This window comes from Carassius gibelio, chromosome B20, assembly GCF_023724105.1.
Source record: "Carassius gibelio isolate Cgi1373 ecotype wild population from Czech Republic chromosome B20, carGib1.2-hapl.c, whole genome shotgun sequence".
Classification (NCBI taxonomy): domain Eukaryota; kingdom Metazoa; phylum Chordata; class Actinopteri; order Cypriniformes; family Cyprinidae; genus Carassius; species Carassius gibelio.
This window is the reverse complement of record NC_068415.1, coordinates 3,265,514-3,291,317: the sequence shown is the minus strand read 5'-3', so window position 1 is coordinate 3,291,317 and position 25,804 is coordinate 3,265,514. Positions and strand designations below refer to the sequence as shown.

The 25,804-nt window shown below is 36.7% G+C and overlaps 1 protein-coding gene across 1 annotated transcript; it reads right to left on the bottom strand.

The window, feature by feature from the left end:
• Window positions 1–25,485, bottom strand: xrn2 (5'-3' exoribonuclease 2). The gene is made up of 31 exons (XM_052586443.1): window positions 25,260–25,485; window positions 24,250–24,377; window positions 24,058–24,169; window positions 23,384–23,495; window positions 23,211–23,269; window positions 22,953–23,042; window positions 22,788–22,860; window positions 22,536–22,586; window positions 21,687–21,844; window positions 21,535–21,609; window positions 20,909–21,042; window positions 20,767–20,824; window positions 20,503–20,610; window positions 20,322–20,366; window positions 19,771–19,908; window positions 19,145–19,186; window positions 18,903–18,997; window positions 17,150–17,285; window positions 14,221–14,328; window positions 14,001–14,090; window positions 13,370–13,442; window positions 13,190–13,273; window positions 12,947–13,044; window positions 12,580–12,659; window positions 12,384–12,440; window positions 10,892–10,960; window positions 10,665–10,793; window positions 9,617–9,777; window positions 5,409–5,451; window positions 316–454; window positions 1–233 (listed from the first exon to the last, which is right to left on the bottom strand). Exons 1-31 carry the CDS (start codon window positions 25,332–25,334, stop codon window positions 177–179), a joined length of 2,877 nt encoding a protein of 958 aa, XP_052442403.1. The 5' UTR covers window positions 25,335–25,485; the 3' UTR covers window positions 1–176.
• Between the last annotated feature and the right edge of the window lie 319 nt (window positions 25,486–25,804).

Sequence of the window (25,804 nt, the reverse complement as noted above, 5' to 3'; positions counted from 1 at the left end):
TCTTGTCACTTGTGTATTTCATAAGTTTTACAGGCATATTCTTAAAAATAAGTACATAAGAACATTTTGTCAGTAAAACAAGAAAAAAAAATCTCTACAAATTAAAAGCCCAAAAAAGACAATGTTTGCTTGGAATAGAAAATAAGAAGCCTTCTTTCACATAAGGCTGAGAGAGATCAGTTCCAGTTGTTGCGTCTTGACGGCGGAGGCAACCCATAACCCTTTCCAAACCCCTGAAAGACAAGCAGAGCTTTCTATGAGCGCGAGAGTTTACACCTGCGTGTTTTCATTGAAATGATGAGGTGACGGTCAGACCTGCTGTTGTCCTCCTCTGTGGCTGTCCTGCTGGTTTTGAGGGGGTCTCCATCCTCCTCGTCCTCGCTGCTGGTTCTGTTGGTACGCAGTGCCCTGGGACTGCATGGACCGGTCCCAACCGTGAGATCCATGCTGGAACCTGTGGAGATCAGAGCACTCGCTTCAGCAAACACAATGGTCACTTTAAACACTCACAGAAGAGAGAGAGAGCGCGAGAGAGAGAAACAACGTCTTCAAGAAGCTCTAGCAGGGAGAGAAAAATAAAATCCCTATTGCACTACTAATTCCTATCGACTGAAATATTTCTAGAGCACATCTAGAATTGAAAAAAAAAAAAATATTTACACATTGTTTGCTGGACATTCTAAGACTTGTTCATTTCCAGTCATTTTAGATACTGTGTAATGTTTAAATAAAATTACCAAACAAAATCTAACAGCTTCTAAATATTGAATAATTTCACATATGTCATTTTTATATATTCAAATGCTTTAAATTTGATATAAAAATTTTAATTTTTTTTTAAGCAGTCCAAGGGTTTTCAACACTCATAACAACCAGAAATGTTTTTTTGAGCAGCTAATCAGCATATTACAATGTTTTTTTTAAAGATCATATGACCCTGAAGTCTGAAGTAATGATTCTGAAAATTCAGCTGTGCATCCCAGGAATAAGATTACATTAAAATATATTCAAAAAAAAAAAAAAAAGAGAATCACATTTTTTTTTAAATCAAATAAATTCACCCTTGTTGAGCAGAAGAGAAGTCTTTCAAAAACCTCACAGACCCTAACATTTTAAACCGTATAATGCATATTTAGCTAAATATATTTTCACAATTAATTAACCTCCATGACTTATCTGAGGCTTGAATGATCACATTTTTACCATTCCCTGATATTTTTGGGTTTTCCAAGACTACGGAAACACTAATCTTTCATGTGAAACCACAAAAACCTCAAATCCAGCAGTACAAATAATGAGATTTCAGCTGAAGTGGCTTTGTAATGCAAAGGCCAGCTCGTTCTTTTATTCCCACTTCACCCATCGCCATCAAAACTAGTCTAAAGTCTCCCGAACGCTTCAAATAACACTGCTGTAACCTGTGCTCCACCGTAAACCAGCTCACCTCCCCAAACATCTATCGTTCTCTAAAGAAGAGAGCTGGACATCAGCATCCCTCATTACTGACGCAGCTCACAATCTTCCCGAGGAATCCATAATCCCTCCTCCAGGTTCCTTGTGAGTTTCATTCGGCTCCATCCCGAAGGGTTAAAGAAACTCTGCTCTAATAACTACTGACCTAAGGTGACACGGGGCCACAATGGGCAGCCGGGCCTAAAAAGTTGAACCAAAAGAAGCTGATTAGTTCCTGAAGTGGTCTGGAGCCAGAATCAATGGCGGCTCTGTGCGGCCCCCAGTGGCCCCTGCGCACAAGAGACGGTGAAGCACAACCGCATTAGTGCTGCCTCATTAAGCCCTGCAAACCTCTTTAAGAGAACATTTGTTTAGCACGCAGAGAAACTAATTCAGTCCGGCCCCCCCAGGAAGAACATCAATAACTCGCATCCTGCACAGGAAGACCGCTAACACCAGGAGAGGAAAGTCTTACTGGAGTCTGCTCCGTCGTTTCAGAGTATTTCACAGACCAATCAGTAGATTATTCTTGTGCATCTGCAGGATTATTCAAATCAAATTTAAAGGATTAGTTCACTTCCAGAACAAAAGTGAGCAGATAATGTATTCACCACCTTGTCCTACAAGATGTCAGTCTTTACTCAGTCGAAAATAAATTTTTTTTGAGGAAAACATTTCAGGAATTTTCTCCATATAGTGGACCTCTATGGTGCAAGCGAGTTTGAACTTTCAAAATGCAGTTTAAAAATGCAACTTTAGACTGCTCTGAAGCTGAGAAAGAAGGGTCTTATCTAGTGAAACGATCATCCATGTTCTTAAAAAAAAAAAAAAAAAAACCCTCACTAACATACTTTTTAATCTCAAATGCTTGTCTTGTCAAGTTCTGCATGAACTCTGTGCATTCCAGTTCATGACAGTTAGGGTATGTAGAAAAACTCCCATCTAAAAAAAAAAAAAAGAAAAATAGTTTTTGCAAAAAAACTGCTGACCGTACACAATCCCTCAGTCGGCGATTTGCACTCTACTAGTTTGGTCTGTAACTATGCTCTATTTGTTTGATTATTAATGTCTGTGTAGTACAGCGTTGCACACAGACGATAAAAACATTCAGCCTTGACTGTCATTATTTGTGTGAATTTACAAAGCATACCAAATTGAACAAAACTATACAAATGCTACATTTGAATTTGTGAACTGTATCCACAGTATAGCAAAATACATATCATGGAACATCATAATAGCTGTAGTCTATTGTAACATGTTAAACCTTAAAATGACTAAGAAACGCGATTTAGAGTTCAGATACAGGTTTTCACCAAACTTCACATTTCAGCCTTTTAATTATTATTATTTTTTTACATATCTTGCCGTCTTAATCGTTTAGATATTTAGAAGGCATATTAGCTTCTTATCAATCCACCAGTTCAAATTTACAACGGATTAAAAAAAACGGGTCAGTTTTCGCCCTGGTCTGAACAAAAACAGATGATGGCTTACTGAACGGAAATTAGTTCTCTGCCAGTAGGTGGCACTTGAGCAGCAGAAATATAGCGGTTTACAAATGTTACTTTGTCAGGCATTAAAAGGTTTAAAAAAAAAAAAAAAGCCTTCAATATTTGTATGAAGACGTTCAGTTCCCTTCATTTAATGTGCCAAGTTTTGACTGTGATACACAGTGCTCCTATTTCTTTTTTGTAGTTTAATCCAGCCAAATTTTGATTCTTGTCTTTCCATCTCCAAATTTAATAGATTCTAATTGTACAGTAGGTACAGAAAGTATTCAGACCCACTTAAATTTTTCACTCTGTGTTATATTGCAGCCATTTGCTAAAATCAGTTTTTTTTTTTTTTTCCCTCAATGTACACACAGCACCTCATATTCACAGAAAAACACAACTGTTGACATTTTTGCAGATTTATTAAAAAAGAAAAACTGAAATATCACATGATCCTAAGTATCCTTTGCTTTGACACTCATATTTGACTCCGGTGCTGTCCATTTCTTCTGATCATCCTTGAGATGGTTGTACACCTTCATTTGAGTCCAGCTGTGTTTGATTATACTGATGGGACTTGATTAGGAAAACCACACACGTCTATATAAGACCTTACAGCTCACAGCGCATGTGAGAGCAACTGCCTGAAGAGCTCAGAGACAGACTGGTTGCAAGGAACTGATCCGGCCAAGGTTACAAAAACATTTCTGCTGCACTTAAGTTTCCTAAGAGCACAGTGGCCTCCATAATCCTTAGATGGAAGATGTTTAGGACGACCAGAACCCTTCCTAGAGCTGTCCGTCTGGCCAAACGGAGCTATCGGGGGAGAAGAGCCTTGGTGAGAGAGGTAAAGAAGAACCCAAAAGATCACTGTGGCTGAGCTCTGGGGTAGCAGTCGGGAGAAAGTTGTAGAAAGTCACCCATCACTGCAGCCCTCCACCAGTCTGGGCTTTATGGCAGAGTGACCCGACGGAAGCCTCTCCTCAGTGCAAGACACAGGAAAGCCCCCACCTGAAGGACTCTCTGGTCTGATGAGACCAAAATAGAACTTTTTGGCCTTAATTCGAAGCGGTATGTGTGGAGAAAACCAGGCACTGCTCATCACCGGTCCAACACAGTCCCAACAGTGAAGCATGGTGGTGGCAGCATCAGGCTGAGGGGGTGTTTTTCAGCTGCAGGGACAGGACAACTGGTTACAATCGAGGGAAAGATGAATGCGGCCAAGTACAGGGATATCCTGGACGAAAACCTTCTCCAGAGTTCTCAGGACCTCAGACTGGGCCGAAGGTTCACCTTCCAACAAGACAATGACCCTAAGCACACAGCTAAAATAACGAAAGAGTGGCTCCACAACAACTCCGTGACTGTTCTTGAATGAGACACATGAAAATGGCTGTCCACCAACGTTTCCATCCAACCTGACAGAACTGGAGAGGATCTGCAAGGAGGAATGGCAGGATCCTCAAATCCAGGTGTGAAAACTTGTTGCATCTTTCCAAAAACGACTCACGGCTGTATTCGTTTAAAAGGGTGCTTCTACTAAATTCTGAGCTGAATACTTGACCAATGTGATATTTCAGTTTTTCTTTTTTAATGTGCAAAAATGTCAATTCAGTGTTTTTCTGTCAATATTGAGTGCTGTGGGTGTACATTGAGAGAGAGAGAGAAAAAAAAGAAAAAAACTTCAATGATTTTAGCAAATGGCTGCAATAAAAAAAGACTGAAAAATGTAATGGGGTCTGAATACTTTCTGTACCCACTGTTATTTGTAATTAAACTTTTTTGCACCATTAGGCATTTAATGCTTTTGCAGTTCGGTAAAATTGAGTTTTACATATTCTATGCATGTTCATATATCTGCTGTATATCAGAAAGTCAAGTTACAATTCTAATTGAAAGGAACACCGACACCATTTTTCAGGAAAGTGTGCATAATTTTTCTATCTAAATGCCACTCCCAGCCAGCATCAGGATGTTCACTAACAGTAAAGCGCTGTTTGCGTATAAAGGATTTTTTTGACGCCCCAACCGAGGAACGAAAATAAACTGTGCCTCAAGTATATAAGGACGTTTACACATGACCACGTTTTCTGTTTCTAGTTGAAAACAAATTAATTTCCACACTCTTCTGGTTCGGTTTTGCATGACTTCTATTAGACTCCATGTGGGAGGGCTGGATTACAGTTTTGTGCTAAAGTGCCCAAATGGTCAAACAGTGTTATTGCAGGACCTTACATTAAGGCACATGAGATTAAATGACTATTCAACAACATCGGTTAACATGCATTTTTTTTGTTTTTTGTTTTTTTATAGTCACTGCCAATAATTCTGAATACTCATTTCAGCCCTGGTATGCTTGTAGAGACACAATCCAGACAAGCTGGAACCGTACTGTCACAGGTGCACCGTAACCTTCTGGACCAAACATGCGTGACAATGAGTACAGAGAAAACATCTTACCTGGGATACGGTGCAGCGTCATTCATTGGAGCTGGTCGGGAATCTGTGAGGATGAAAACAGGCAATTAATTGTATTAGTGGCATTTACTTAAAGATTCCTCAAATTGTGTCTAGAGGAGAGGTGTGACTTTCCTTAAAGGTCAGACTTAAATTATCGGAGAGGAATCTTAAGTGAATTAAAATTGGGTTGAGGATAAAACAAATAAAAAAAAAAAAATCCATGCACTGAAATTATAACTCCCAAAACTCTTTTCTCAAGAAAAACTTGAAAAATATATCTTCCCAGCTATTTACATTGAAGATGTCCTCACCCAGGAGATTTATATATAAATAAATAAATAAAATACCGCTAATCATATCCTCTCAACTAAAACGAACAAAAATATATCCTAGAAATAAGCAAAACCTATTTGAAACACACTGTCAACACCCTAGTAACCACTAGAATACAAAAAAGTTCTACAGACCATTAAAAACAATCACATAGAGGCACTGAAAAAACCATTAGGAAGACACTGGCATCCTCCCCTAAAACCCTAGCATTTTAACAGCAAGTTTTGGATAGGCAAGCACCACTCAGAATGTGATAAAAAATAAATATATTTTTATTCAATTCATTTGTTTGGTTTAATGCAGAACCTTGAATCTAAAACGACAATGATTTCCTGAAGAGCTGCTACAGCCGTCTAAAGATAATATTTCAAACGCTACATGAAGCACTGCTGAGTGGGAGGTGTTCTAGAAAATCAATTTTGTAATCATTCTTTGACATTAAGCAGCAAAACAACCACCACCACAGCCAAAGACCAGGCTACAGCGGGGTAAAAGGTCTCAACGCTAAATAAATGAGATAGAATTAATTAACCTAATTTGTATCAGCTTTCAATTTAAGCGAAAACAGTTTGAGAGATGAAGTGAATCGTGTTGTTCAGTAATATGAACAGGATTTAGTGTTTGGGAGGGGGAAGGTGGGCCGTCAAAAGTGGCACATTTGCATTTCTTCCCGTGCTAAATGAAATAAGCATTCATCAGCCGACGCTGCGGCGAGCTCAAGTGCTCGAGTTCCAGCGCTGCTGGTCCTTCACAAAGACAGACTTAAAAAAAAGTAGCAAGCGGCTTCTTTCCTGATCCGCTGTTGCCAAGGTGATCACCAGCTGTGGGGCTCCGAGCTGTTTGTTTTATAGGGCAGGAGCAGAGATGAGTGTGTGTGTGTGTGTGTGTGTGTGTGTGTGTGAGAGAGGAGTGGGACAAAGACAAGAACTTCAGCCCAAAAGAGAAAGCTGTCATATACAAATGTAGGCTTGAAGGTGGAGTAACAATGGAAAGAAACCAAAATAATTTCCCTGTTTGGAAGCCAAAAGGGATTTTATGGCTTTAAAAAGTGACCTAGGGTCAATGCGAAGAGCTTTAACACAGAAAATAATAAAATTGCATGCACCTAATTTAACAGACTAAGGCTTAGTTGACATTTTTGAGAAAAAAAACAGAGCGGTTGCATTCAGTTCACAGCTCTCTGTGCTCATGAAGAAATCAGACAATTAAACTCAATGAAGTATATGGAAGTACTCTACAGTCAAATTTTAAATGTGACTGTTGTACAGTTTGTATTTGATTTTCCTAAAAGTGCATTAAAGTTCAGTAAAGGCATAGTTCAACCTCAGGTTATCCAAGATGTAAAGTGTTTCTTCATCAGATTTGCTGATAAAATCATCAGGGTATTAAAAGAAAAGAATAAAACCGGTCTAAAACTGTTTCTAAACTTTTTTTTTTTTTTAACCAATATGCAGCTTTTCACCACAAGATGGTAACTGATGATGGCGTGGATTATAGTGATGTTTTTATCAGCCGTTTGGACTCTCATTCTGATGGCACCCATTCACTGCAAAGGATCCATTGATGAGCAAAATGCAATGCTACGTACGTTTCTCCAAATCTGTTCCCATGAAGAAAAAGGTAACATCTTCAATGGTCTTATATTTTTGGGTGAGCTACTCCTTTACTAATGCTCTTCCAGTGCTTGTACAGACTGCATGTTTTTTGGTCATAGTGGAGATTCAAAGTTGGATATAACTTTACAAAGTGAATGATACCAAACATAAAAAAAATAAGCTACAATGTCTTCATCCATCAACTCTTATATGCAGTGTAAAAGCAGGATGAGAGACACTCTTCTGAGGTGATCAACGGCTGCTGTCAGACGTCCTAGACATTTTTAATTTGACAGCCAATAAACACCTTTAAAAATCCAGTATGAGATCTAATGACCTGAGAGAGAAAGAGAACGGACCACCCACTTACACCTCCATTATCAAACACTAATTCATCCCGGCTCATCTCACAACCAGTCAAACGAAAGACGAAATTACAGCCAATTCATCCTGCTCTCAACAAACACCGACCGCAGTCCACACACACTGAATGTTGGGAAGGTAAAGCCAGTTGACACAAAGCCCAAATAGGATTACGCATTAAAAACACAACAGTAAACGGTTTTCACATTAATTTAACAGGGATTACATCGTCCCAGAGCGCAGACATACACACAAATGGACCCTGATCTCTGTAATGAACCTCTACAATACAGCTTATCAATATCCATAGATTGAAGACCCCAGGACTGTAATACACAAGTTGGTCCTTTAGCACCAGCTGTTTTGATTAGGGTTAACAAAAGACTTCGGCATGTCACGGGAACTCTGCATTGAGCCGACACCACAGGAGGGAGAGGGAGAAAGACAGCGAGCTGGGAAGAGTTAACGAGGATTTGGTCACTGGCACAGACTCACTTCTCTAGAGAGAAACGGCACCAGCAGAGCGGTCTGAGAAAACCTCATGAGCTGATCAATGCAGTGACGTGACTGATGAAAGTGTTAAAGTAAAAAAAAAAAAAAATTGGCAGAAAAGCGAAATCTCCCTTTTTTTTGGTGGAACACAAAAGGAGATATTTATGAAAATGTTCATGCTGCTCTTTTCAATGAAAGTAAATGGGGCTGTTGAGCAACAAGGAGGACCAAAAAGAGCTGCATAAAACTGTAAATACTCTTGTACTACATTAAGTCAGTAATCACAGAAAAGAAAAAAAGGAAATCAGCACTAACATAGAAGTTGTAAAGTATGTCATGTCACTTAAACTGATTTTTTTGTGATACTTTTTTTTTCTCCATTATTCTTTGTTGAATAGAAAGTTAAAAAGAACAGCATTAATATGAAATGGAAATCTTTTGTAACATTATAAATGTTTTTAAATCCCTTTTGTTAAAATGAATAAATCACTGCTGAATAATAGTAATTTATATTAAAAAAAACATCTATAACATTTATATTAAAAAAAATTTATATTAAAAAAAACAGAGGTGCTAAACATCTCTTTTTGTGTAACAGAAGAAAATGATAAATTTGGATCAACTAAATAATAGTTTACCCAAAAATTAACATCAAGTCACTATTAAAATTCTCTAACAAAGGAGCTGATATAGATATACATATATATTATACAAAACTATAATCAAATATCAGATCAGCTCAAGAATTAATAATAAATATATATATATATTTACTCTGATTGCCTTATTCATAGAAGCATGAATGGCATGCAGGGTGGTTAGCGTGCTGTACGTGTAACTGGAGGGTTTTGCGTGAGGGCCTCATCGCACAGGCCAGTGAAGAGCAGCAGTGATCAGCACAAACCCCAAACCTCTATTTGCATCAAGTGGCAGCAGGGCGGCTTCCATTTGCCCACAGATGCGATTATTCATCAACTTGCAAATTACCACATCAAAGTGACGGCGGAGGAGAGCAGCACAGGAGACGGGAGCCGCTCACGGGGGCCGACAGAGACACTGAGGAGGACTGAAGCTCACTGTACACGTTAAGAGCGACTGCTGTCCCACAGTGTCACCAAATTACTGTATTAAACACGGCTTAGACATGAGAACATTCTCTCAGACTCTGGAATAAGAGTGACTGTATGACAAAAACATCGGTGTGAGGAACTGGATGTCATAAGTTACTTTTGCTGGATATTTGACAAAAACATATGTTCATGCTGCTATTAAGATCCAAATGATTACTGGGACATGCAGTGCACACAATATTGCCATTTTGCAATCCTTTTTTTTTTTTATAATTTTGGAAAAGCCCCTTTTTTTTTAATGAAAAGACTATTGCCAACCAGACAAAGTCCCATTCTTGGAAAGTGTAAAACTCACACTGGTTTTGAGGGTAATGGTCTCTTTGGGGTGGACGGTAGTTTCCTTGGTGATAGTTTCTCGGGGGCGGGGCATTGCTGTAATGACCTCCCCTTTGCTGAGCCCCATAAGATGGGCTGGCTCCAAACTGACCCCGCCCTTGATTTCGGTCCACATAATGACTGAAAAAAGAAAGAAAACATTAGCATTAACTGAAGATGGAAGTTTATATACACATTGAGAATCAGGGTTTGTAGCATCTGGAGGTCTTTGAGGTTTTCAAAAACTTTATATAATTTAATCCTAAATTATATTTCTGGTCCATAGTTGGTCAGATTGTCCCAGAATTGGTTGACTGTCGAGTAAATAGATTTTTTTGGGGTTCACTTGCTATCAGCAAGTACAATTAAAGTATTAAAAACTTAGGAAATTGAAATAAAGCTAAATTAAAACTCAATATAAAATTGTTAGATTAATTATGAATTATTAAATTAACATTACCTGGAACAAAATTCAGTCAGAAATGACATTGGAACAAAATAATTTAAAAGTTGACCTACTAAAATAAAAACAAACATGTGCACACACACACAAAAAAATAATTTTTAAATTAAATAATCAAGAAACCACATTAGTATAATCTCTGATAATAAAATAAAAGGATCAAGATTGGAAAAGGTTGATAATTGATCTAAACTACTAAAATATCCCTAATAGGCGAAATATTTAAACACAATCTTAATAATGAAATAAAGATTACAAATTAGAGATCACAGAACTATCTGAAGTCCAAGAACACCTGTCTGCACCATCCAAATCAAACCCAATAACAGCTTTCATTAAGAAATTAAGTCTTTGGTGCGCATCATCTGCATACATCTCCTCTAAACACCATGCATAATTCATCTCCCATCAATGAAGCCTGAATTCACCAGATGTTAAATTAGCCCGTTTTATCCCAACTATTGTGCTAATTTGCTTTCTTCTTACTCAATACCACTTAAAAGCATTACATGCAAGAACTCAACAAAATAAACTGATGGATTGGGTGGGATTTTTAATCACTTACTTCAGCTTTCTGAAACCTGATTGGTCCAGATGGGCTTGTTGGCGGTTTGGGTTAAATCCCAGTTGAGGTCTCCATGGGCCGCGGTTACCCTGCTCCCAATCACCCGGTTTAAGAACCTTGTCAGGGATCCTGAAGTGAGAAATTGTAAAATATAAAATATTAAACATCACTAAAAAGTCCATTCAAACTTGCTTTCATGCGAGTATTCAAAAGGTCTTAATACTTACTTTGCCCCTGGTAGGATAACAGCCTTGAACACAAAACAATCATCATACTGCGGATCCTTGAATTTGATTCTGCCAACCAGAAAACATCAGCATTTAAGTACAAACATTTAAGTGCAATGCCTAGATACATCTCATTCAGACGGATGGCATTAAACCAGACTGCATCTGAAGTTTTTTAATCGAACAAATCCGGGTTTCATGCCGTATCTGACCTCTAGAGGAGCCAGTAAATATCAGCAGGACAAGGCCGATGTTTTAATGCCTGATACACGAGTCCTTTAGTAGCTCATAATGCTCAAATAACTGATACACAAACTAATAACCCAAATGAAAATAGCAATTCAAAAGGAATATAGCTCTATATACACTCAGGGCTCGATATTAAGCTTTGACATGAGCTTGTCCTTCAGACGAGTAAATCAACCATCCACTTAAGTAAAAAAAAAAAAAAAGTTTTTTTTTTGTTACAATTAAATTTGTCAAAAATATAATTTATTCTGAAGCAGTTTCATCAGTGCTCTATCAGATAGTACTTTTTTATTAGATATTTGCCTTAAATTGATTGCGGTCACACTTTTAAAAACTTTATGAAGGACAATATTTTCCTAGACTGATTAAATTTACTTGTCTCTTTTTACATTGAATTCTTACATGTGATCAATACATTAAGTTAGAATAATAAGACACTATACGGCTGATACCAATCAGTAATGAAATCAGTAATCAACAATATGAAATGTTGGAAAAATGCAATGATACTTCTAAATATGAAATTAAACCAAGTTACTGTCTTAATGAGTGAATCATTGATTCAGCTGATTCGTTAAAAAAATTAAGTAACCTTTTTCTAAATGGCTGGCTGAATCATTGACTCGTTAAAAAATGATTAATTTCTTGACGAAAGACTGTTGTGTGTTGCTCGCAGATGTGTTACTGTTCTTCTGTGGCTTTGCTTATAACTATTTTAGTTTGAAAAGCAGCAAAAACTATCCATAGTGTCTAAAATTTAAGTCAGCTAATATTACTTGTTTAACTAAAGCTGTATAAAATCTGAAAGTCGGGAAAACATCACTCCTGCTCATGTGATGTTGCACATATTATATAGAATATTTATATATATTTTTCTACCGCAGTATGTTTGTTCATGTTTTTATTGTTGTGTGCTGTTGCGTCGATTTCTCCGTGAGTCTCAACTAACGTGACCTTGATACGGTCAATACATTAACCGTAATTAGTTGCCGTTTAAACAAGGTAATAAAATCATTCTCGCCAAAGTTTCGGTTCTGCCCTAGTTATTGTTTGTTATTTAAATTTTGATCAGGTTACCGGTCGGGGAAGTAAAAATTTTTCACTTGCCCCTTCACAAAATCCACTTGTCCCAGACAAGCGTTAATGTCGAGCCCTGCACTGATCATCAGTCCTATGAATCAGATGATAATTGGCCACTTTGAGATTGGCTGATAATCGGTTGATGTTTAAAACCAACTCTTACCCAATAGCACTGTTGCTGCTGATGTCTCTCAGTGTTGGGATGGGCGACTCCACTGGTCTGAGAAAGACAAAGAAAAGGGTGTTTCACAGGATTTGTGAGGCTTTAGTTTCAAGTGCCTCAACAGACATCACCCAGGTAATGACAAAACATGAAAAAGCACAAAAAAACAAAACAAGATAATTGTGTTGTCCCTTACTTATCTGGTAGAATAGGGTCTTCATCTAGATTTAATATACCTTGGATTCCATGGCAAAGTTCTGCAGGGATCTCAGTTTCCTTGAGAGAGAGGATTGGGACATTACACTTCAGACTACAGATTATTGATAACACTTTAGATTATCTTTTAATTTATTTATAATTTTTCATTTTAGAAATATTACATACAAACACACACCTATAAATTGCATAGAAATTTTAAATAATATAAAGATGAAAAAACTAATTTCAGTTAGATATAACGGCAACATTTATAATTTTCATTCACAAATTACTAATGACAAAAAACGAAAAATATAATTTTATGTAAATGATCTTGTTTTTAATAATAAGAGGAAGATCAGTACCTCATGAGATTCTGCAAGGTAGAGTTCCCGGATGAAGTCACAAAGGGGGTGGGACTTCCCCACAAACACGACATCACTTCCTAGACTGTTCCTTCTCACTGAAAACAACCATAGGATGGTACTGTAAGATTACAACATTAAAGAAACTTAAGCACAAACTATTTATTTTTAAATTAAAAAAAAAACTATGCAACATGACTGGTCAGTATTTCTACTTTTCGGCTATAAAAGAATATGCCTCACCCTCCTCTGGGGACAAATCAGGGTAGACGTCTGCTAGCGCTGCTCGTAATCTCCGCTCGTCGACAAACGGTAATAAAGCAACACCTGTTGAGAGGAGAGGAGCAAATGACAATGACAGAAATTATAATACAGTATTCCCTCCTCCTGTTCAGACGGTGAAGCTCAAAGTTGAGTGCTGACCCTGCCAGGCGTACTTCTTCCCGTTCAAATCAATGGCAAAGTCATCAGGGTAGAAATCAATGATTGAAGATTCCTGTTAAAGACCGATTCAAAAACAGAAAGAAAAAAAAAAAAGGTTAGGAATATTCAAATTCATGCCATTTACATTCAGACATGTCCCTGGTTTTACAGTGCACAATTGTCAATAATATAGAAAAACTTTCTAAAAAAAAAAAAAATAATAAAATAAAAAAAAAAAAAAAAAAATCAAAACAACATGCCAGAAAATATAAAAACAATAAAATTATAAAGCTGAATAAAAAAAAAAAAATTTTTTTTTAAAATTGAATGCAATTTTTTTTTTTATGAAACTTAAATTGCATTCAGAAAAAAATAAATTAAATTGCTTGTCTTGCACATTTAAAGATAGCTATAAATGAATATATAATTATGGAATGAAAAATCTGATATAAGAAAACCGATGGATACTTGAGGTGCTTGGCTCCTAATAAATCTGCTGATTGGGCATTTAAAAAAAAATAATAATAAAAGAAATTCTCATGACCCATCTATATAAATTCTCAAAATGACAAATCAAAATGCAGCTCTGCATTCTCGATCACTTAAAAAGCATTATAGATCGGTCACTCACTGGGTTTGTCATCAGAGCTCTCCAGGTTTGTGGCAGGAAGTTTCCACTGGCAGCAGGAAATACACCCATGAGCTGCTCCAGAGGTTTGAACTACAAATGAGGAAATATGATGACACAGAGTTAAATCAAGAGTCAACAGCAATTCAAGAACAATGCACTGACACACAAACACTTATGCACTATTTGTTTTGGCTCAGTGCTGCAATGTGTTTCAAATTACCGGTTTGGTCCCTTTCTCGAAATCGCTGAACATGCCCTTGATGTCTTTGAAGTCGGAGGCAAACGGAGCATAATGAAAGGGAAAATACCACTTCCAGGACGCGCAGCCCTGTGACATAAAAACAGACACTTAGAGACATCCGTCGCACCACACAAAGACGAGTTAAATACATCTTCAGTAACTTTAATCAGAAACGCTCGATTTTTGGAAAGACCTTCAATCCAAGTCATTCTTAAGACCTCTTCCATTAGCCTGTCACACTTACAATGGAAGACCTTGATACACCGTCAAACCTACAGCTCAATTAACACTCCAGAGGGCATTTAGACCAGATAGTTTAAGAGAGAGCCTCAACAAAAGACACAAACTATTAAAAAGACCAAAATTTCTGGATTTAGTCCATGTCTATTACTGTTAAGGTCACCAAAATTGTTAAGTAGATTTAAAAAAGTACAAGCCCAAAAAAACTGATCCAAAAACAAGCAGGGAAAATACATTAAGAAAGAAAATAGGAAATTTGTAAATGGATGCCTGTATCTGGATTTCTTTTCCTACGGTTGGGAGTTGAGAATCAATTCTTTGAAATGGCACTTAATTAATCCTGAAATCAAAAGATTCAAGATCCAACGATTCATTTCTTCATGCAAAGTTGCCCATAAAGTCCCAGTGTGACATTTTACATTTTCGGTAGATATGGTTTATAAATGCATACATTTTGCGAGAATAAGGGCGCATTAATCACTTAATATTTTTTTATTTTACACAACACTTAATATAAGTACTGTATGCAGTTAAAGTTGAATGCATCATATACATTAAATATAATTGCAGGGTAATCTAGTTTATTACTAAATACCGTATTTTTCGGACTATAAGTCGCACTTTTTTTTCATAATTTGGCTGGTCCTGCGACTTATAGTCAGGTGTGACTTATTTATCAATATTAATTTGACATGAACCGAGAGAAATGAACCAAGAGAAAACATTACCATCTACAGCCGCCAGATGGCGCTCTATGCTATCATAGATAGAATATCATAGATATCATAGAGCACCCTCTCGTGGCTGTAGACAGTAATGTTTTCTCTTGGTTCTAAATAAATGCGACTTATAGTCCAGTGCGACTTGTGGTTTTTTTTTTTTATCTCATAATGACATTTTTGGACTGATGCAACTTATACTCAGGTGCCACTTAGTCCAAAAAATACGGTACTGATTCATTTCAAAAGATAAGCCTTTCTATCAATATCTTGCATTTACTGAATATTTATAAATGTACTCATTCTATGACTACTACTATGGGTAAATAGCCCATAAATTATAATTTTGCATAACACACACACACGTATATAATTTATTTCTATTTATAATTGATGAAAGATTTATTGGCTCAAATATATGCGTGAGAATGCATCTCTTTGGTCTGGCAGGTGGTGGCAACTTTCTGCTTCCTTTACAGTCAACCAATCTATTAATTTCCCGTATTTAAATTGCCATTCAGTCAAGTGGCAAAAAGGTGCAAGAAACCTGCACAACAGAAATTATACTCATGACCCCTCAACTGAAAAAATAGACACCCTAATGTGGGTAAATAAAAGCCATGTAGAGATCTGCCCCTGAACACACTCAGCAGTAATGCCTCCTCTCATCTACCATTTGGCTGTGTGTGTGTGTGCAAATTAGCGAATGTGGCAGAAGGGAGCAAACATGTCTCACGCAGCAGTGAGACTCTATAATGAATCTGTTCAGTGGTTCCCGTGGGACGGCTCTCGTCCGCCGAGCACATGGAGCGAGTGCAGGCTGTGCATATATATATATAGAGCTCCAATTACTGCGGACAAATCCCTGCACACAGAACTCTAATCAACCGGAGATCTGCTGGAGAGAACAGAGCTCTAATGACTGAATTTCAAGCTAAAGATCAAGACCCCGCATTAAAACTCAACTAGATAACACTAACCGGCTCAAAGAGCAGCGCAAACACAGCACAAAGCTGTTTGATCCTTGAGCTGGTGAACAAGCAGAAGCAGCGAAGGAGATTCTAGAGCATTTGATGGATCTGCTTTAAAACGGGATTTGATTTTGATCAAAACAAAAAGACAGAAGTGTGTTATATCCATGCTGGCTTTGGTTAAGGCCCAAGGCTTTAGCAACTGTGAAAGAAAACCAATGTAGGAAGTTTTCCTTTTATTCAAAGATGCACTGAACGGATTCAATTCCAAATAAATGCTGTTCTTTTAAACATTTTATTTAAAGTATAAATAACTCTTCACAATATTCCTGTTGTACTGGATTTTTGATCAAATAAACAGCAACAAAACCGGACAAATTTAATGATCTACTAGTTAGTAAACTTATTTTTTATGTTCTCAAAGCAAGCATTTCAAATTGTTAAAAATCCATCAATTTATTCACTCATTTGTGGTTTTGCGAATCATTTTGACCAACTACATTCATTATTAGGTCATTAATTAACAACTAAAACTTAATTCTATGCCGTGCAAATTCTATTTTTATATACCGGCGTAAATGTGCCTCTTACCTGCTATAATAAAAGTTAAAACTGCATGTTAAATGCTTTAATATAAAAATAAATGAGTGTACATATTCATTATATTGACAACATGTGTATTGTTCGAAGAACAGCATTTAGCATGATCTGAAATCAGTGTTATTTTAATCTAAGTGTGTGTGTAAAAAAAGTTAACTATGTATAAAAACAAAAACAGACAAATTACAACAACTTTAAAATTAAAACGTTTTAATAAGTTTTATGAACTGTTAAATATTAATAAAACTATATTAGGATCTCAGTGGCACTAAAACAACACTGTGGGAAACCCAATTCATTGAAGACATCATGAACCACACACAATTGATCTAATGAAGCCTGTAAATGGTGTTTGAGGTGTGTGTACCAGTGATTTACCTGATAGTAATACCTGAGCACCCAGCACAGGCCCTCCACGTACGACTTCACCACTTTCTTCCGAAACTCATCATCCGTCGCATCCACATCAAATTTGGTTTTGTAGTAACGCTGTTTCCAGCCCTCCTCCCATAACCTGCCAAACAAATTTATAACAGTCACAGATACATACACCTCTCAGTTTGTCGTTTTCTCCAAAGACGGGCCCAAATTCATTAAAACGAGACCAAGCTCTCCTGTGCCAAACTCAAGCGGGTTCACTTATATGCATATGCATGCCTAGGAGAAATTCCCACTTTGTCTGGCTCCATTAAGAGGCGACGGAAACTTGTTTTCCACCTTAGCACTGGTCTAGATGTTTTGACATGCTCTGGAAATGCAGCTCACATAATCAAGGATGAGCTGCATCTGTCTAGTGTAACCTCTACAGTGTCCCACATGGGACACGGAAGACCTCCATGAATACCAATTGATTTAGACCGCGTTGGAAAGCTAATGACTGAAACATTTGCTGTATTAATCACCTGTGAGAGATGCATCAGTCAAAGACTCTTGCAGGATTCACATGGATGCGTGTAGGCATGTGCAAAAAAAAAAAAAAAGAATTCATTTTGTGGTAGGGCTGTCAAAATGGTTAAACTAAATTTGTTTTTTTTTTTCGTAATCAATATTCAAATCCTATTCAAATTTAAAAGACATTGTCTTACATTTGTTGTAGCATTTCATGCTCCACTGATAAGACAAGCTGACACACAGCTAAAATTCCAAAGCAACGTTTTTTTTTCTTCATTTCGAATGTGGATTTTTATTTTAAATTCAATGAATATTCAAAATTCTAAAAAGAATTATTGGACAGCCCTAGTTTGTGGATTTCCTTATTGATTCGTAGCCTTAAGGAAGGCTGGTATAATTAAGCTAGTATGAGACACACCAGACCACAATTGGAAAGGTATATGGGGCTTTTGCATATGATACACAGTTTAAAAACAGACTGCAAAAGTCTTGGTGCATGCAAGACTACTTCCAAGTAGATGCAATGTTCCAAAGAATAAAAATAAAATAAAAAGCATCATACCACTTTACCACATATTTCTCATGCAGTTGGTTAACTAAAGCATTTAATAAACTTCAAAAACTGAAAAACCAAGAGCAACGTAACAAATTACAATCTCGAGATGTATGCTATTTTTTCTCTAAAGAATAATGAAAAGAGGAATACATTTATAATAATCTTTTACAATAACGTTCCGTTTGTTAACATGAATTGACCAAAAAAAAATGCTTAAGTCTCGAGATGCGTGCTAGAAATCGGGACTATTTCTATTTTAATTCAATGCTCTGTGGTGCAAACAACAACATTTATATAAACAAAAGGATACAAGACATGACTTATTCTTTAAAATGAGGTTCAATTTGTTAACAAACTCCATTTAATAGTGAAAAGTAATTCTACAGTATTGATTAAGCTTCATTAACTGGGAATTTTGAAATTAAACAATATTTAATGGACCTGGGCTAATATGAACCAACAATGAATGGTAGTACTTTTTATTTTTATTATTATTGTCATCATTATCATCAAGGTTAAAAAAAGATGAATAAACAAATGAATTACTCAAAGTAAAATGTTAAATAATGCTTTCATCAATGAAACCTTATTAATTTGTCTAGGCATTTGTCTAAATTTCGTCTAGTCCGCTACTGGACAACAAATCTGCATTGTTGCCCATTTCTAGTGTTTTGCTGTTATTACCTGACATTATCTTCTGGTTCTGGTTCGCTGTCACTGTCCTCAGCTTTACGTTTCACACCACGATTATCCATTTCATTACTGGCTCCGGCAGGACTCTGAAAGGAAGCACAGAAACATTGTTATACACTTCAAAGTAGAGAGTCATATTCGAAAAAAATCGCAGATACTGTCAAAGCATAAACCATTTAAAACATGTATACACATTTTACAGGAGAGCAGGAGTAAGAGGAAAAGATACATGCCTTCCCATTTCTCATCATGGCTCTCAAGGACTGAGCTGCATCCTGAAGAGAACAGAAACAGCTGACTTGACCAAACAACCATGAAACTCAGGACGAATTCAACAGCTTTAATGCAGTACAGAAGTCCAGGTCTTCCAGTAAATATCCCATTCATGTTATCAACAAAGAATGTGATTAACAATAATGCAGGATTATTTCACTGCAAAAACATGATCAAATCTATTTATCTGAAGAGATTATTTATCTACCAAGATTCTGAGGTCTGCAAAAGCTTTAATGTTTGTGAAGTCTCTTTAGCTCACCAAGGCTACATTTGACCAAAATACAGGATTGAGAAACTACTACAATTTAATGAAAAAACTTTTTTATTTGAATAGATTTAATAATGAACTTCTGTAATGCAAAGCTGAATTTTCAACATCATTCCTCCAGTCTTCAGTGTCACATGATCTTCTGAAATCATTCTAATATGCTGATTTGCTGCTAAAGAAACATTTCTGTTTATTAGCGGTGTTGAAAACTGTTGTGCTGCGTCATTGTAGTTTTCGTAAACCATAATTTGAGGGGTTTTCTTAGCACTCGTATTGATTTACTGTGGTTCATATGTACAAATCACAAAGACAGACCTGATTGCGCTGATTTCCCTGCATCCTCATTTCATATGCAGCTTGTCTGGCGTTCTGCACTGCCATGGGTCTGTCTCTGCCGCCCAGAGCCTGAGGGGAAAACTGGCCTCCAGGGACAAATGATGGACCCTTGTCGGCCTGCAAAGAGGGCAAGTCACAAGTGTTCATGATTTAGATACATCTGCAGACTTTAGATTCACAGTAATGAAAGAAATATTTGTTAAATTGGTTCATATGTTAATTTTAATTTACAAATCTGTGCAAAAAAAGTTACTCAACTCCATCATCCAGTCCTACTAATTCACCTCCATAAAAATGTGTGTTATTTGCATGATATAAATGCACATTCATTGTGAGTGAATGCATGATTTTTATTGCAGGGTCAAGATGCAAACCATTCAGCCACTGTCAGCTAAATGAAACGACCTTGTGAATGAATTCAACTCACCGTCTTTCAAAGAAACTGTAGATGTATGCGTTAACCTTTCAAAAGGAAATATTGTAAAACCTCTTCACATTTAATTGCTTCCAAAAACACATTTTCCACTCACTTTCATTCGTTTTTTCTTTTCCTTCATCCTCCGTTTAAAACTCTCCTGCAAGAAATAAAAGGCCATGATGAGCCCAATGAAGTGCACATTTCTGTATCAATCATCGGCGTGAGGAGTCAGAGGTCACAAGCCCTCTGCTGTGCCGTGTTGACAGCAAACAACATCTATTGTGTGGTCTCACGTCGTCGTCTTTGCGCTTTTTGAAGATGTTGTCCTCTGCCACCCCTACGGCTTGCATAATAAGCTCGACACGCTCGAGATTGACAAAGCCGTTTTCTGTTAAGTAGCCCTAGAGAAAGAGAAAAATGGAGGTTATTTATACATTTCTCTCTTCAATCAATTTCGTACGGTTAAATCAAGTCACGTCATTGAATATAATAATAATTAAAAAAAAAAAATGTATGTGGACTTCAAAAATTTAGTATATAGACACTGAAATATTCACCCCGGTCTTATGCACAACATCTTTGTAGATGCCCACCAGACGATCGATGGCACCCTCTCTGTTTGAAGACAGATGAGAGTCAGAACTCACAGTAGAGCGCACGGAAACCACAAACTAAATAAAGCAGCTTCTGTAAGTGTACCTGATCTCAAGAGATGGTAAGTGGGGCAAGAAGTCGTTTCCCACAAAGAAACACATGAACACCCAGTCGTCCACACTCCGCTCGAAGTTGAACGGGAAGGGCAGGCTGGCCATCGTTAACTCCTTCTCCAGATACTGAGATGAAAAGAAAACTATACTAGCAATATGGTCATCCAAAACATTTTAGAACAAATTCACATTTCCCAGGTTTTGTGGCAGCAAATTGTGCACATGCAAACATCACATTTTTCTTATATACCAATAGTCAGACACAATTAAACTACAAGCATAAAACCCTTTGAAAATTTGAAAACTGGTTATTCAACAACGAGTTTGTTTCTTAATGGGAACAGATTTGGAGAAATTTAGCATGACAACACTTGGATCCTCTGTAGTGAATGGGTGCCGTCAGAATGAGAGCCCAAACAGCTGATAAAAACATCACAATAATCCACAAGTAACCCACAAAGACTGCAGAGAATCATTTGGTGAGCAAGTGATGTCATGCTAAATTTCTCCAAATCTGAAAAACAAACATCTTTATCTTGTACAGCCTCAAGCTGAAGTAAATTCAGCAATTTTTCATTTTTTGAGTAAACCATTTCTTTAAAAGTGGAGCAAACAAACCTCTCGTAACACAGACAGCCGGATGAATATGAACTCCTGTTCTGATACCGGAACTGTGTCTGCAAATTCATCATGCTGAGAGAGAAAACACAAAATATAAGTTCATAAATAGAGTTGATATGACGGTTTGGGCTGATGGATGAGTCAATTACCTCGCCCTGTTTTTCTCGGGCCAGCCCCTGACAGTCTTTGATCTCGTGGCCCATCTGACTACACAGGGCGCAGGGTCTGGGTTTGTTGGGTTTAAACTCTTCTCTTATAATGGTAAAGTTGGGTTCATGCGTCGCCAAACCCAACATGATCAAATCAGCTGAAAAAAAATAATGTATAAGGTTCACTGAACTGAATTGTTGTTTTAAAATGGGCAGTTCATAATATTTTCAGCCAGCTAAGTTTTAGAGAATGGTGACTCTAGCAGGTACAAAAAGATGAACACTTATGTTACATAAACATGCAGCTAATGTTCTTCATTAATGTAAATAGCATAAGCTTTCAGTCAGTTGGATGTTTTGAAGCATCTCCTCTCAGACTAATCAAAAGCAACAGGTTTCCTCATTCGTTCACTTACAGGAATAATGTTGTGCATCAGATCCCCTTATACATACTAATAAAACCAAACAGATTTAATAACTCCCTCCTCAATCAGTGAACAAAATTATGTTGTGTGTAGCTTAAAGTCATCATGAAATTTAAGTTATGCCAAATTTACTTATTGATATACTGTATATATTCAAGTGAAAATCTACTGAATAAGAAAAGTTGAACAGGGGTTTTAATTGTGAAACAATCTGAAAGTGTTTAGCTGTGCAATTTGAAGGACATTAGTCAAATACAAAATTATAAACAAAAATAATGCACTAATAAATTCAAATTCATAAATAAGACTATTAACAACCTGTAAAAATGTATGTAGGATCAAGTTTAATTTCCGGTTTACACTTTCAGAGTTTGTTCACTGAAGTCTAAAATACGCAGCTAATTTCAACATTTTAAAACTTTACCATCAGCTCCACATAGACAGTGATGTGTGTTTGGGTCATGATTTGGCTGAGCTGGAAAAGAAAAATGACCCAAATGAGACATTAGACCAAAGAAAACCTTTGCTAGTCACATATCATACATTATTAGTCTTCAGCATTATTAGAAAATATTTGAAGTTAATCATTCAACTCAAAAGAAAAGTCTTCAATAAATCAAATTAATATTTCAGAAGACTTTAACAACAAGACCATAACCCGAATTATCAGCTGTACCTCTCTGTCTCCTGATGAAATCCATAATTTTATGCTCTCCTTCTCCGGGAACACTGGCATCTGACAAGAAAACCTGCAGGACAAAGTATTTATTTATTGGTCACATCCCGCAGCAGAACAAAAACACCAAATGTTACACTTGATTTGAGGAGTCGTATGACCTACTGTGATATTGTGCCATCCAGGGTCATTGGTCAGTCTGTCTGCGACGTAATATCGCAAACATTTGGCCAAATTATCCATGAATTCAGTCCCCTAAACACAAAACAGGAAAACTACTCATTACATCTGACAAAAGTTTTCCTGCCGTCCTTAAATTATGAACAAGGAAACAAAGTGGAGAAAATGTAGATGACGTTTGGCCTGAACATAATCAGAAGATGCATAACTTCATTAAACCACCCAAAATAAATGAACACTTACAGGGGTGATACAGTTACTGTCAAAGCGCTCTTTTATTTCCTCGGGTGGCAGGTAACCACCTAAAAAGAGAAATATCTATCAGGCTGGTAAACCAGAACATGTGCACAAACACCAAATCAACATTTAGTGTTAACATGCAACTTAAACATCAATAGAGGTGCAACATCTCTCACCTCTCTGAATAACTTCTTCCCTCATTTTATTTTTCTCTTCTACAAGCTCCACTCCTTCTTTAGATGCCCGGAAGCGTCTTGAGCGCTGCTGGTTCATTTTGGCACGAGGAGCCTACAAACAATTCAAGAACACAGATGAGGAGCACAAGAAATGGTTACTGAGATGGTCAACTGCATGAATGTACTGATATAAGTGTATTAGAGAGATTATCGATGGTCCTTTTATGTACTCAAGTCCTTATCAATCAGGCTGGCTTTATTTGTGGAAACCAGAGTTCGGACAAATTGCTAAACTATGTACTAATACTTTTCATCGATCTTATTAGCTTTGTTTTGTCATGCCAGCTTTTATGTTTTCTATTATCTTTCAGCAAACTCTTATGAACTCCATATGGAGTTATGTTCTAACCATAAATGTCCAACTTATAACATTTAATAAAAATACAGAAATATTAGCTTCTAGCACTTAAAATGGAACTATGATTTCACCACCAGTTTGTAATAATTCCCAGTAGCCAACTCCTGAAATTAAGAACATTATTAAATGAAATAGCCAATTTATTGACTCAGAAACTACAATTTTCTGTACAGAGATTAAGCAGAAATACTAAAAGCTCAACATGCACCCAGTCTCAAACAGGCCTAATCGAGATGTTATAAAGGACGATACATACCACACCATCAATTGCCATGTACAGAACCCGTCTCGGGCGAACGATGTTAAAGAGACGGTCAATATATTCGAAAATGGCAACCATCATTTCATCTTCATTTTTAGGTGCTGGCCTGCAAAGAGTTAAAATAATGTTGTAATAAAGTCACTTAAAAAAACATTTTGAATAAATGCATTAATGAGAAAATCTCACTTGTCCTCTGGATGTGTGCACGGGTGAATAATTCCATTCATGTCTAGATACAGGTTGTCAAACTCCACTTCATTTGGATTGGGTTTGCTGGTATCAACTGGGATTGTAATACCATTGTACTCCTTGGCCTGAGAAGAAATTATGATTATTTACATGTATATGACCCTGCACAAAAGTCAGACAGAAGTCTTAGGAAGCACGGGTATATTTGTGGATTTTTCTTTCAAGACAAAAATCATTAGTATATTCAGATAATTTTCCATACAGATATATTCTAAATGTCCTACTGTAAAATTTATTTTTTGCTTAGTAATATGAATAGCTAAGAACTTAATTTGGACAGTTTTAAAGGTGATTTTCTCAATATTTAGATTTCCAAATAGTGCATCTCTGCCACATATTGTCCGATCCTAACAAACCATACATCAATGGAAAGCTTATCTATCCAGTTTTCAGATTTTTGACCCTTATGACTGGTTTTGTGATCCTGCCAGGGAAACATAAAAAGATAGCAAAACCTAAGTGATATACATTTTGGACATTGCAGTCTTAAAACCCAAGTAAACTGTCAAACTACTTCAGTTACAATGCATTACAGCTGCGTTTTGAAGCGAAATATTACTGATTAGGTACTTGAGCCACCTTCATCCTTACAATTGGCTGGAAATTTGCATAATTATCTGTGATTGGTTGATTTTTCGAGCGGTCTTATACATGTAGGTACCCTAAAAATGCGGTCTAGGACTAGGTAATAACCTTCAAAAGGTGTTTGGGACACAACCATACATTCGCGTCTCTAATTTAACCAGAGTAAACATGTATTCAATCAAAACATCGACTACAATTAAACCACGTGGACTGAAACGCACACATATAACCTGTAATAAAGTGTAAAATCACAGCTGAGAGCCAGAACCGTAAACCTCATTTGATTACAACCAACATGATCATAACTAAATTACTCATTACGCATCTAATTAAACAGTCGATGAGATGCTAGTGTTTCTCACCTTCTCCTCAAGACAGTGTACTATTATTGACGGATACTTCCGACTCAACCAGCGGAAAAACGCGGGGACTCCCATCTCCCGTAAAAATACAGCACTTCTGAACGAAAGTGCTACTTTAAAAACGGTTAAAAACAGCGGAACACGCAGAAGGATGAAAACAGCTAACAAACAGCGAACACGCAGTTTATTTATACCAGTACACTGTGAGTGACTTCCGGGTTATCAGGAAGTGACGTTACACGCGCCCTGCGCTGGATAAAAAGCAAATTGCGCCTCCAAATAAACTGCTACTTACAACAAGGTGTGAATTAAAGATAAATAAATAATTATAAGATAATGAAAAGTGAGACTTAATATTTCTTATTAACCATATTATTATAAATTATGTTAAGCCTATTAAATTACAGTTTTAACTAAAAGTTGTCCTTAAGCACATTTGGCAATAAATAAATAAATAAATAATTATAATAATAATAATATTAAAAAATAATAATATTCAGACTTTTAGAGTAATTTTAGGTATTTAACATTTTAGCCATAATATA

Excerpts from the sequence above, each read along its gene's own strand:
- xrn2 (XM_052586443.1), bottom strand. The coding sequence starts at position 25,334 with ATGGGAGTCCCCGCGTTTTTCCGCTGGTTGAGTCGGAAGTATCCGTCA. Across the intron at positions 23,043-23,210 it reads ACAGTAACTGTATCACCCCT|GGGACTGAATTCATGGATAA; the intron begins GTAAGTGTTCAT and ends TTTTGTGTTTAG. Across the intron at positions 22,861-22,952 it reads CTGGATGGCACAATATCACA|GTTTTCTTGTCAGATGCCAG; the intron begins GTAGGTCATACG and ends TTTGTCCTGCAG.